This window comes from Natrix helvetica (assembly GCF_964273705.1).
Source record: "Natrix helvetica genome assembly, chromosome: 1".
NCBI lineage: Eukaryota > Metazoa > Chordata > Lepidosauria > Squamata > Natricidae > Natrix > Natrix helvetica.
Window position 1 is genome coordinate 109,633,508 of NC_138548.1, and position 14,309 is coordinate 109,647,816.

The 14,309-nt window shown below is 39.5% G+C and overlaps 1 protein-coding gene across 1 annotated transcript in view; it reads right to left on the reverse strand.

Moving 5' to 3' along the window:
* CD81 (CD81 molecule) overlaps positions 1–14,309 on the reverse strand; it is a 78,207-nt gene that overhangs the window by 38,755 nt on the left and 25,143 nt on the right. Inside the window, exon 2 of the mRNA XM_081936147.1 lies at positions 1,848–1,962. Within this exon, the coding sequence (XP_081792273.1) occupies positions 1,848–1,962 (115 nt within the window). The remainder of the gene's footprint in view (positions 1–1,847; positions 1,963–14,309) is intronic.

Genomic DNA, 14,309 nt, shown 5'->3' on the forward strand with positions numbered 1-14,309 from the left:
CTTGCATGGGCCCACGTGAGTCTGAAACCAATCAGAATACATTTCTTACACAGGAACAGGAAACAGATAGGTGGGGGCGAACAGATTATAAAAAGCCCTGCAAGCCCTTCTTCGACTCTTCTCCTTCTTCTTCCCTTTTATTCTTCATCACCCAACACCTGGAAGCATGTGATCACCTTTTTCCCCAGGACCTCCAGCCGTGCGGTCCTGTCCTCCATTAAAACATTAAACCATCTTTGTAAGCAGCCTCCATGCCTCCAGTGTATTTTTCCCCACTTGGGGGCGAACCCAGAAGGACATTTCTTCCAACAGTCACATGCCATGATCTCAGATTCAGATCTTCCTCCTCCTGCTCTTCCTCCTCAGGTCCAGAGAAGTGCAGGCTGGCTACCTTAAATGTTAGCACCAACTCTTGTGATAGTAGGAAGGAAGGAAAATATGTGTATGTCGGAGTTGGAATGAGAGATCCTTGGTGGTCTCTGAACTTGGTTATTTTCTTACAGATGTTTCATTACAGGTAACATCATCAGTACTAGTCCTGATTGATTGACTAGCATTAATGAGGTTATCTAGTTTGGGTAAGGAAACATTTGCAAGAAAACAACCAAGCTCAGAGAGCACTAAGGGCCTCTGCAATACATCAACTTTGGTAGCTCATTTTTAGGAACTCCCACTCAACTTGGACTCCTTTTCTACTAATTTCTCTTGCCAAAAGTCTTGCTTATTCTTTTATTAAAACCTGGTTTGCTATACAAGCTCTCCAAGGAGCCACAGCAAAATATGGCCATGGCAGCAGAGAACTCTTCTGCTAAACGAGAGGGGCCTATCTTTCAGTGTGGCAATTGGTGTTGCCAACCTTCCTCCTCCATGTGACAAATATTGTTTCCGAAGACAATCTTTTATCTGCCAAGGAAAATACTACTTTTGTGTTACATCATCTTGGAGGAATGTTTTCAGCCTAGCTCAGCAGAAGGCTGACAATGAGACTGAGGTTCTCCTGTGAGAAAAGGTCATCAACCTGGGATAAGTGGGGCTTTTACAGCTGATGAAAGGTGTCTTTGTGAATGAGCCCCCAGACAGATGTTTCTCTCTCAGGGCGCTAAGAGAAAATATTCACATAAGCATCAGGAAGGGCATCCAGTCAATAAACACTTGGATCCATTTAGTCGCCCTACCCAAAATTAAGAGGTCACAGGGTTGTAAAAAAAAAAGGTAGGATGAACACTTACTAGATTTGCAATAATGATGTCATGGGTTTAAATGGATGACCTCTGAGAATCTACCCAGCTATAAATTGTTGGTTTGCTCTTATATTTTATGCTGTGGCTGACTTTCAGGGTGGGATGGGAGGAAGATAGGGGACCAGAAAGAGACATCCTATTCTTTTACTCTTCTTATGCCAGTATGAAATGTGTTAACCCACAATGGAGATAACTGGAGATTCAGAGAGCTCCAATTCCTGTTACCCTTTGACAAAGCACTGGAGTTCTATCTCTTTTCCTAGTCATTTGGGCCAGGTGGTATTGATGATGGTGAGTGGGGTCAATTGTTTATCTCTAAACATGGATATGTATCTATGTGTATGTGTTGTTATTAGATGATGGTTTGTGTTTTAATCTATTGAGCTGCACAGAATCACTTGTGTGAAATGGGCAACTATAAAATATATCATAAATAAATAGGTGTTAAGCAAGAAGGCACAATTTTTTTCTCTCCCAAAACCCAGTGATGGTCAATTGCAGAGGCTCCATAGATGCAAAGGAAAAAAAAACATAACTCCAAACAATTTGGGGTTCGTTTCCCTCCCATTATGTTAGAAACCCTAGTTACATTGCTTTTTATCTTACCAATGTAGAATGTGTTAGGAGCGGGCTGGTCTTCTAGTGATGACTGCAAGATGAGTGAGGTTTGTGAATCATGACGAATCCATAATCCCACACCAAGAATGATCCCTCCTGCCAGCTGAAAAGAAATGGGGGAGGGAGAGGAAGAAAACAAGATGAATACTTCAGGGATCCCATTAAATAAATGGAAGAAGTGTTCATACTATAAACACTTTATTAAAATATGACAAGTAGCGTATATAGAAATCTACATTTTGAAAAAATAACCAGTCATCAAAACCATGAAAACAGCTGATTTACAAAATTAAGATTAAAAGAAATCCCGTATCTACACATCATTTTATACTTACTTATACTTTCAAGCTTGATTATTTTTATAAATAACTCAAATCAGTGAGCATAACTAATACTCTTTCCTTCTCCAATTTTCCCCACAACAACGACCTTATGAGATGAATTCAGATAAGAGACTGACTATCAAAAGCAGTGATGGGATTCAAAATTTTTTTCTACCGGTTCTGTGGGTGTGGCTTGGTGGGCGTTGTGTGGTTTGGTGGGTATGGCAATGGAAGGTTACTGCAAAATCCCCATTCTCTCCCGATCAGCTGGCTTGGGAGGCAGAGAATAGATGGAGGTGGGGCCAGTCAGAGATGGTATTTACCAGTTCTCTGAACTACTCAAAATTTGAGCTACTGGTTCTCCAGAACTGGTCAGAACCTGCTGAATACCACCTCTGAAGTCACCCAGCCACTTTTATCTTAAGGCAGGATTACAGATAGTTCTTGACTTAAAACTCATTTAGTAACTGTTCAAAGTTACACCAGCACTGAAAAATGTGACTTATGATTGTTTTTCACACACTTTCACACTTACGACTATTGCAGCATCCCCATGATCACTTGATCAACATTTGGACACTTGGGAATTGATTCATATTTACACTGTCCCAGGGTTACATGATCAGCTTTTGCAACCTTCTGGCAAGCAGGTCAATGGGGAAGGCAGATTCACTTAACAATTGTGTTACTAATTTAACAACTGCGGTGATTCACTTAATTGTGGCAGGAAAATGAGGCAAAATTCATTTAAATGTCTTATTTAGCACTAGAAAATTTTAAGTTCATTCTTAAATGAACTTAAGTCATTGGTTAAGTGGAGGATTATCTCTACTGTAGAATTCACAGCCTCCTGGTTTCTAGCCTGGTACCTTAACCACTGGACAAAACTGGTTCTAATATAATTATGAAGGAATCTTGATAGAAGTCTATCTTAATGTCTTCTTGCTTTTGTATTAGTGAACATTAATCCAATTGTCAGGAGACATTTAAGTATCCTTCACCAGTTTCAATTTACTTATGGACAGCAGAGAACAACCGCACCCGTATGACTTCAGAAAGGCTAAGCAAGTTTGGACCTGATCACTCCTTGAATAGGAGACAACCAAGCAATTATAAGAAGTTGAAAAGTCATCCTGAAAGAGGGCAGTGGCAAACCACTTCCATATTCTTCACAACAATACATCAATGATTTTTATGCAGGCAGAGGAATCAAGCTTGACGTAAATACATTACTGTTACGCTTGCTTTAAGCAACTAATACAGAGATTAAAGTGGTATAGACATTTGGTAAAAGAGGCTCTACAGGCCTTTTGGCATAATTTTTTCAAGCATTTATTTGGCAGGAATTGCTGTGCCGTCCAGATTTCTGTGACGCCAATTCCGTCAGCAACAAACTGCCAAGCAGAATAAAACTTGCAGGGCAAATAGGGTTTATTTCCCCACCCCTCGTTTCAGAATAGCATTTGCTCTGTCTTACTTATTATTATATATGGATAGTATTATATATGGTACCATATATAGCAGCGATGGCGAACCTTTTTTGGCTCGCATGCCATAAGGCTGGGGGAGCACAGGGGGGCTGTGCGCGGGCGTGCCGCACCCATAATGCAATGCGCAACCCCCCAGCACGCATGTGCGCATGACAGGCACAACCCCCTATTTTTTGCAAGCTTTTTTCGCCCTCCCCAGGTTCCAGAGGCTTTATAGGAGCCTGGGGATGACGAAAACAGCCTCCCCTGCCCCCACGGAGGCCCTCCGGAGGCTTCAGGAGCTTCAGTGACTTCCAGTTTGCTAGTAGGGTCATTTTTTTTGTCCTCCAGAGCCTTCAGGGAAGCCTCGGGAAGGCCTCTGAAGGCTCCAGAGGGCTTAAACCGGCCCTACGAGCAAACCAGAAGTCTGTTCCTGAACTTCCGGTTTGCCCATAGGGCCGGTTTTTGCACTCTGGGGGCTTCAGGGAAGTTCCTGAAGCCTCCGGAGGGCTTCCAGGGGGGCGGGGGAGGCTGTTTTCTCCCTCCCTAGGCTCATATAAAGCCTATGGAGCCTGGGGAGGGCAAAAAATGGCCTTAAAAAAGGCTAAAGTCAGCTGGTTCTAATTTCTATTGTGCATTCAGTGCCTAATTCCAAATTCCAGGTCTTGAACAGGTATTGCTGATGTCCCTTGTCTCTGGAAATAGTCCCTAAACTTAGATAAGGGCAAAGAAATCGACTAAATAGGTGTTAATGCAGAGATTGAATGTCTGCTGAAATTCTGCTGAATTCCACCATCATAGTGCCTGGTGGAATTCTGCTGAAATTCCACTAGGCACAATGCAGATTTTCAAGCTCAATTTTTTTTTTAGTATTAAAGCCAAAGCATTATTTTTGAAGAAACATAGAGAACAGAAAATAAATTGATTTCTGTGCCTCAAAATTGTTTCTATAGAATGCTATTTTTACACAGCTTTTTAACTATCAAATATATATTGTAGATCTATAGGTTGTGTGTCTATAATCTGTGTGTGTGTGTGTGTGTGTGTGTGTGTGTGTGTGTGTGTGTGTATGTATATATATATATATATATATATATATATATATATATATATATATATATATATATATATATATATATATATATATATATATATATATATATATATATATATATATATATATATATATATATATATATATATATATATATATAGTGTGTATATATACACCCATTCAATGCATTTTTATGGCAGGTTAAGGCCTCTGGATTATTGTTGACTAAATTGCCCATTCTGTTTGATTGGTGGTGATGTTAATCAGATGTTCAGCTATATCAGTAGATTCTTATTTTAATATCCATTTGCTTTGGGATTAAGACTTCTCCTCTTTTGGGCCATTTTGGAAGCAAATGTACATATTTGAAATTTTGACAAGTACACTGAAACAGGATTTTCATCTTCTGCTTTGAAAGCTGCTAGATACATTTATTAATAACTTTTTACATTTTAATCAAAATTACATGAGAAACCGATGCTGTGGTGCAACTTAAAATATAAAAATAACAAGAAAGCTGTTTTATTGGAATAGGTGAACTTAATAAATGATTAATACTTTAAATCAGCTGGTTATGGATGGCTATTTCAAAGATTTTAAGAAATTAGTTTTTAATTTGACTTACTTCCAATGGCTAAGAGTGTTTGAATAGAAACCAACAATCCACTTTTATAAAACATGAAATGAAAGTCACATTTGTTATTTATTTAAATGTGAAATGAAAAATTGGAAATTAACAAACCCAATGTGATGTTGAATTATATTTCTAAACACAGCACTGTCATCTCACGAAGAACTTTGGTTCTATCAATCTTGGAATATGGCAAAAGAGGATTATTTTAGGTAATCCTCCAAATGTTAAGAAATAGATCCATGATATTAATTTGTTGATTTACTTTGGAAAAGTCTCTGCATTATAAAAGTGAGAAAATGATACAACATGTTGTTTATGGTCTAGATGTAATGTTAAGTTTCACAACTGAACTAATTTACTGGTATATGGCTATTTATAGTTATTATATGGCTATTTTCCCTGTTAATTACAGGAATTTTGTTAAGTTTATTTTAATCACTATATTTAGTTTATGGCTTTTCCCCTACAATATAATCATTATTTACTCTTTTTTGAGTTGGCGACATAGACTTTTTGTTTGCATATCGGTATTTTAAATAGATTTTTAAATACTGTAGTTACAATTTTTAAAAAATGACTCTTGAAATACCCAGTCAGTTTACTGACAACATGAGCAGAAATAGATGCAGGGTGAGAAATGCTTCAAGAAAAGATGTAAAAGTCCCATCTGGGTATTTTTGACCTATGAAGGGTCTTTTGTACAGAGATTGTCAAGTAATGAATATGTATGTGTGAATTTATCTTGCTAGCTTGGCAGTTGCAATAATTAGCCCCAGTTAAGGACCTGAATAAGACCATGGAAAAGAACTGAAATGCAGAGAAAGCATAGACAAACTGGTCATTAGACAAGAATGCAAATTAAAATACTAATGGTTTCAATGACAGATTTAAATATGAAAATATGAAAGATGATTAAACAGCAATGGCACTTTATTACTTTTTATTACTAACATTTCTGTGACACTTAGATAGGCATACATAGAAAAAAAAGAACATTAAAAACTACCCAATAATAAATAATGCATATTGTAACAGCAAGGACCAACAAGGATAGAAAATCTAAGATTTCCCCAAAACTTTTTCCTCAAGAACTTTTACTTCTTTACAGAAAATTCAGAAGGCATCAAGATACTATCCTCAGATTGCTGTACAACTTTTTATAATCTGTAGAATTAGTACTGTATAATAAGAAATGAAATGGTATTTTTTAAAGGCTGTTTATAATTCTAATTCTACCTGGCAAATTGCCAACATAAAGGAGATGCAAATTAAGAGTCTAAGCACTAGAACCAAAAAATAAATAAAAGTAATGTTGTAAATATGCAAGAAAAAATATCCAAGCATCAAACAGAAATTTTAACCATATTAGCAAATGTTACTTATATTGAACTAAGTAATCTATAAAATATTTTACACACACACACACATTTTTACACACACACGTTTCCACCTATTCGTGCTTTGAGAAATTTGGCCAAAGACGAATTGTACCAAAATGAACTTTTAAGCTCCCCCCCCTCAAAAAAAAAAGAATATTCATCACATCATTACACTACACAACAACTGAAGTCCTCTATGTGGTAGATTGAACAAATATTAAGGTACAAGATTTAAAGGCACTAACACATTAGTAAAACTGGAAGAACTATAACGTTAGAATTTTAATGTCAAATCATAGTATAAGATGAAAAATAAAGCTGAAACTGCTAATACTTATGCAAATGTTGATATTTTTCTATTCTTTTTGTAAAAGTTGCGAGACTTGGGAGGGCTGCTCCCCCCCCCGCACGATGTAGCTGTCAAAATGTTCTATAACCTTTTAACCCTTTTTCCCTGTAAAATTTGTAAAATCAATAAAATTTGGGGGGGGGGGGAAGCTGAAACCCATGGACTCAAAAGGAGAATTAATCAAATCAGCAACTTCATTTGCAGGCTGCATACATTCAGCAGGCAAGTATATCAAACTATCAGCCAAAATGTTAAAGTCTACTTGGATTTTATTTGGCTCCTTCTTGGAACTAAAGAAACTATTTAGTATTGGCACAGTAATCCCTGGTTTATATTGTACCACCAGATAAAAGAAAAAAATTCCATTGCTGTTCATAAACAGGAATAAGAAATTGAAAGACTCTCACAAGTTCCAAAATTGTTTTTCCATTCAAAATAAAAGAAAAATGACAAATGGAAAACTCATCTATGTCCATCTTCCCAAGCAAACTGTTCTAAATGCCCTTCAGAAGATTACAATTCTCTGCAATTACAACACATGGCTAAAGCAATGGACTACATTTAGCATATCATTTAAAGATGCCTGAATTAAATTGCTAAGTTCTAAAACTTTAGCCAAACTGATTTTACAGATGTCAAAGGTTTTTTAAAAAAGAAACTTTCCATGTTCACTCTCTGGTTCTCTTTCAGAAGGAAATGTAACTCGCCGCCCCGAGTCCTGCCTGGAAAGGGAGCGGCTAATAAATTTAAATTTATTTATTTATTTATTTATTTATTTATTTATTATATTATGAATATTCTTTGTGTTCAATTTTAAGAAACCACAGCTATTGAAAAGATGAAATCATTATCTGAATCCAAAGGGTCTGATATGCTTGCTCTATGTCTTATAGTGCTTTTTAAAACCTAATGTTAGTTTTTTAATGTCAATATTAATGACATTATTTGGCTTTTTCATCCAGAATTGACTATAACACTAAAAAAGGCTGAAGATTATACCAAAGTATTCATTGTACAATAAAGGTTTTGGTCTTGAGCTGATTATGTAGCAATACAATCTTCACTGTACCGTTACTTAATGTTTTGTGCATACTGCAAAGGGAAAAGGGAAGATAGAGCAATTTTGGCAATTAAAATACCAAAAAGTAAAGAAAGGGAAAAAAAGACTATCTAGCGTCTGACTTTCTCCTTTTTGTGCTTCTGCTGATTTTACATTTTGATCAACTTTAGGAACCTCTTAAAAACCAGAGTGTAAATATTTGTATTTGCCATGATGCATGTTGTATGCCTTTTTAAAGTTTAGTTAGCTTCTTTGTGAATATATGCTGTTAAATTTGCCACTGTTGCATATTCGCCAAGTTTAAATTCCCAAATGCTTCCTTTCACTGCAAGAAACCTGTGATAACTAAGATACTTTAGTATGAACTGTTAAAGTAAAATGGCTTTTTGTAACAACATGAAATTCTACCAAAAAATAATTATTCTGTGCAATCCCAGATCTGTCAGGAAAAAAAAAATCCAGAGGCAGCTCCAGATTGTGTGAGACCTTCACCATAATTTTGGTGAATGCTTTTGCTTGACCTCGCATCCTCTGCAGAACACAATCCATTCTTACATGGCCTCTACAGCAGGGGTCAGCAATCTGCGGCTTTGGAGCCACATGTGGCTCTTTCATCCCTCTGCTGCGGTTTCCTGTCGCTAAAAATGTGTCATAACCGCCAATGTGCGACACCCATCAGCACACAACGTATTGAGCTTTTCGACCCCCAGTAGACCAACCATGGATAAATCCAAGAAAAGAAAAGTTTCAGAAGAAAACATAACCTTTAATTCAAATGCATATGCTGGTTTTCGTGGCACTCAGGAAATAGTTTTGTGGCTTCCAGTGTTTTCTTTTCTGTGGGAAACGGGTCCAAATGGCTCTTTGAGTGTTTAAGATTGCTGACCCCTGCTCTAGAGCCTCTGAAAATCTTGAGAAAAGGGGTGGGGGAATGCTTTCTTGTGCTTTTGGGAGCTGCAGAGGCTGCATAAGAATGATGTGTGTCAGTGGTGGGTTTCAGAATTTTTTAGAACCTCTTCTGTAGGTGTGGCCTGTTTTGTGGGAGTAGTTCGGCAATCATGTGACCAGGTAGGTGTGGCCAACTTGGAAAATGTGGTGAAACTCAATTAACAATGTTCTTGCTTAGCAACCAAAATTTGGGGCTCAATTGTGGTCATACATTCTCTTTCTTTCATTTTCTTTCCTTCCTTCCTTCCTTCCTTCCATCTGTCTCCTTTTCTTTCTTTCTTTCATCTCTCTCTCCCACTTTCTTTTTCTTTCTTTCTTCCTTTTTTCTCTACCCTTCTTTCTTTCTCTTTGTCTCTTTTTTCTCTCTCCCTTCCATCCTTCAGTCCTTCCTTCCTTGTGTGTATCTCTCCACTTCCTTCTTTCCTTTTTCTCTTCCTTTCTCTCTTTCTCTCCCCCCCCCCCTCACACACACACATCCCTTCCAATTATATTCATAGATATATTCTATGAACTAAAACCGGTGCCCAATAAATCCTATGATCACGGCATTCTGTGTCCTACAAGCCAATTCACAGCGCTCCCAACTCAGCCTCTTACCGCTCTGGGGGTGAACAAAATATGGTTAGTTGTCCTGTTATCTCTTAGCCTTGGTTCCCATCTTTTCAGCAGAGCAGCAGAGGGGGCTAATTTCAAATGGCTTTTTTTCCTTTTGCCAAAGCCCAATTTCTCTGCTGCTCGGCAGGTGACCTGTGGGTGTCCAAAGGTGTTGGGCACGCCATGGAAGGCACACACACATCTCTCTCTCTCACACACACACACACACACACCATGCTTGCTGCAATGCAAGGCACATGTGTAAAGGGGAGTGGATCAGCTGAGAGGCTGGCAAAAAAGAAGCCTCTCTTTCTCCATTGCTGGAGCTCGCAAAGGAGGCGGGGGTGATGGCCAGCGTTCCACCCTCGCCGCTTTCCCAGCCAGACACCCAGCTAGGCAGGGCTGTAGCCAGCGGGCTGCGATAAATGAAGAGTGTGCCAGCCAGCATCCAGGCCTCCTTCCTTTGTTTGTTGCCTGTGTTTCCTTTGTTGTCTCTCTTTCTCAGCTCGCGGCTCGCAAAGGAAGGAGGCGCGGATACTAGCTGGTGCTCTCTTCATTTACCGCGTCCTGCCAGCTGTAGCCCTACCTGGCTGGGTGGCTGGCCAGGAAAGTGGCGGTGCACTTTGTGTGTGTGTGACAGCTGCCTTGTTTCCAATGAAGGGGGTGGGGAATCCATGTGATTTCCTCCCTCTGCATGGATTCCCCACCCCCTTCACTGGAAACAAGGCGGCTTTCAAAGAGAAGAGAGCAGCGCACGCCATGTGGGCTTGTCCAACAGCCAAAGAAGGAACAGGAGGTAAGGATTTGGCTGTTGGAAAAGCCCACGTGTGGGATGCTGCTCCCTTCTCTTTGATAGCCGCCTCGTTTCCAATGAAGGGGGGGGAATTCATGCAGAGAGAGGAAATTGCATGGATTCCCCACCCCCTTCATTGGAAACGATGCGGCTGTCAAAGGGAAGGGAGAGTGTGCCGCGTGGGCTTTTCCCAATTCTCCGCTCCGACAAAGGAAGTGGGAGAGTGAGGCAAGCCTGTGGCGGACAGCAGGGAGAGCGACAACTGGGCAGGCAAGCAGGGGGAGTGAGCGAGCGCAATTGGGGGGAGCGAGCGGGGGGGCAGGCTAGAGGAGGGAGCATTCCGGTATGGTGCCTCCGGAAGAACGGGTACGGGAAGCCACACTAAATTTCACCAACCAGTACATCCGTACTGATCCGTACCAGCTGAAACCCATCCTTATTCTGTGTGTGTGTGTGCACGCGCTCTCATGCAATTTTCAGAGGATCTGGAGGCCACGCAAGAGCACACTACATGCTCATGCAGTTTCTGCAACTTAAAATTTAATGTGAATAGGATGGGCTGGTGTCAGCATCACTGCGTTAAATTGTCATTTGTAACTGATGGGTCCATGATTGATCAGATCCCTATTGAAGTTCAAAATTATCCAAACGGAGTTCACAAAACCTAGGACATTTAATTTTTTTGTAATAAAATTTTATTGGTTTTTCAAAATTTATAGGGAAAAGGGTAAATGGACAGGTATACAAATTTTGGCAGTTGCAAAGTGTGTGAGGCCCCCCTCCCTCCATACCCATAGCGTACATTTATATATAATGCATTAGTATATAATTGATTATAATCAGCATATTAGTTCTATTATTAAATTCAATCAAATTAAACATTACAATATAAAATCCAAATATAATTCCATTTTCACTTTCGGTCAATTTATAATAATATGATTTTCATATTTATTTCTGTGATCTGAGTCTTCTTGCTATTGCCCCATCTCCCTCCACTGGCAGAGCTCTGGCCCCTCCCGTGTCCTGCGTGTCCGTTGTAGTGTCTGGTGGTTTCTCTAGGAGTGTTTTATTTTTTTCCATAAAGGCCTGCGCCTCTATGGGTGAATTAATTCTGATTCTTGTCTCCTCCCAGAATATCAGCATACCTTCAGGCATCAACCATCTAAACCACACCCCTTTCTGGTATAATTTATTCGCTAATTGCGAATAATTTTTTCTTTTTTCTCTAATCTTCTTAGGGATCTGCTTCAGAATGGTTATCTCCATATCATGATATGTCAATGCTTGCCCCCTTTGTACACCCAGAATTTCATCTCTTGTGGTTTTTCTAAGGAATTTAATGTGAACCTCCCTGGGTAAATTGTGTGTTCTAGCATAAGCTGAGTTCACTCTATAAACCAGATCTATATCCCACCCCATCTGTTGTTTTTCTTTGTGTGTATAGTCAGCCAGAATGTTTGTCATGATGTCCCTTATATTTTCCCCATCTTCTTCTATAACATTTTGAAATCTAAGATAATAGGACATTCTCTCAAATTCTAATTTCATCTGTTGGATGTCAAGATCTTTGTTCCCTTTCTGCACGGCTTCCACCCCCCCCCTCACCTCCTCCACCCCCCCTTCCACAAGATTCAGTCTTTGTGAGTTCTTATATATTTGGGCTTGATTTTCTTTAATTTCATCTTTCATTTCCCTTAACTGTTTCTTGATTTCCTCCTGGCCCTGTAGAATTTGTTGAAGCATTTGTTGAAAGTCCATCTCTGTAGTCTTATGGTGCATCAGCTCTGTTATCTTTGACTGTGTGGCTGGACTGGATGTTGCGGATGTTGGAGCAGAAGTGGCAAAGCCAGGTTTTCCAGGAGGGGGTCTTTTAGATGCCATCCTTTATAACGTTAAAAGTTCAGTCCAAATATGAAGTAAGCAATTAGAAAAGAAGGGTAGCCAGGTGAATCCGGGAGCAGAATAACCAGGCAGAAGAGAATCTCTCCAATAAGTCTGGCAATAGATAGAAAATTTCCCCTAGAAGGTTAAAAAAATACCAATCCACAAGAGGTTCCTCTGGGAGACACGGAGACAAAGACCGGAAGCCTGAATTTTAAAGGTGGAGTCAGGTTTCAGAGTTCATAAAGACAACGGAAGTGTGCCATCTTGCCCTGCCAGTTTTGGGCACAGAGGCGTAACAAAGTTTTAGAAAGTTCCAAAAGTCCTCAAATCATTGTAATATGTAAAATTAAATTGAAAAGAAAATCATCTCAGCCTAAGTGAGGCTTCATTCGTTGGCTCTCCCCCCTCCTCCTTCCCCGGGGGCTGAGAGCAAAATTGTTTCTTGCCGCTTGTCCAAGGGGGGGGGGAAACCCCCCTCCCTCCAGCCGCACCTCCAAAATGCTCCGAAAGTTGTTTTAAAGTTTTAAAAGCTGAATCAAATCTTCATGCAAAGTAAGGGATGAAGAGAGAGGCAACCTCACCGCACCGCAGCTGCTTCCTTCAATTGTAGCATTCTCCAGTCGGCTTGTAGCGAGGCGCGAGGCGTGGAAACGCGATGCGCCCTCCGAGCTTGCTCCCCGGTGCCTTGGGCGCGCGAGAGAGCCCCCGCCGGCTGCCGCCGCTGCAGGAGACCTCCGCGATGCCGCCCCTCCGGCAGGACCCCTCTGCGGGGTGTCCTGTGCCCCCCAAGGAGTGGGGAAGCCCACCGGGGAGCCGGAGCGGGCAAAGAGCTGCCCGTCGCCGCCGCCGCCGGAACCGGAACTCCTAGGACATTTAATTGATCAGCATTTAAAATGTTATAAAGAACTCTGAGGTAGCAACTCCTTTGCATTAATTAAGATGCTTCTTGTTGAAGGCCAGCTACTCCAGTTGTGCTCACCAATGGCAGATAACACCGAGTCTTTTAGCAAGAAAGCAACACATGCTGGAGTAGAGATAGACGTTTCTAAACAGTTTCTGCCACAAGAACAGAAAAACTCAGAATCTGTGTCTCTTTAAGGAAAGTTTGAAAATTTGAGAAATATGGCATGACATAACCAAGCAGCAGCATTCTCTACTTTGAGTCAAGAACAGCCTTTATTTCCCATGCTAACAGAATAATTAAACATTCTGGTTTTAATAAGTGTTAATAGGATTCTGGTAGGGGTGTGTGCGTCTATGCGCGTGAGCATATGTGTGCATTAATGCAATTGTTAAAAATTAATCATAAAGTAAGAATGTGTTCATTAACTTCTTTTTATAGATTTAGTATGAAGCAATAAAAAGTACACATATAACTCATTTGTTATATATCTACCAGTACCTCTACTTATCAACAGAACTTTTTTGGAACAACATTCATGCAACATGCTTTAATAGGTTAAAGGGGGACATAAACTGTCATGCAAATACAAATGTGTGTGTTCTTTGTACATTTTTTGTCATTTACCTGCAATACATAATTTTACATAATTCTCTTTTAAGAATGTAATTCAATGTAAATTTCAATCTTTACTTCCACATACTCTCCAATTGGTCCCAAATTTATATATCCAGATTTTTTTTTGCCCATTTTATCATACAATATTTTCAATAAACGTTTATACATCACAACTCCAAAACAAAATTAGTTTTATCCTTTTCAAATTTATAATTCTTCTTGAATTATGATAGGGGAATATGATAAGGAAATCAATGCCATGTAAAATAGTTTTGGTTTTAATTGTGGATTAATATACAAACTATTCACTTGGTGTTTTTCAAACTTGCTAATATAAATTCTTTACCCAAAGTCCTATAAATGAAATACTTCATATCTTTCCCCCCCCTATATGTGTTTCTTGTAAACAGAATATAACTTGTTTCGATTTTTGACAAATAA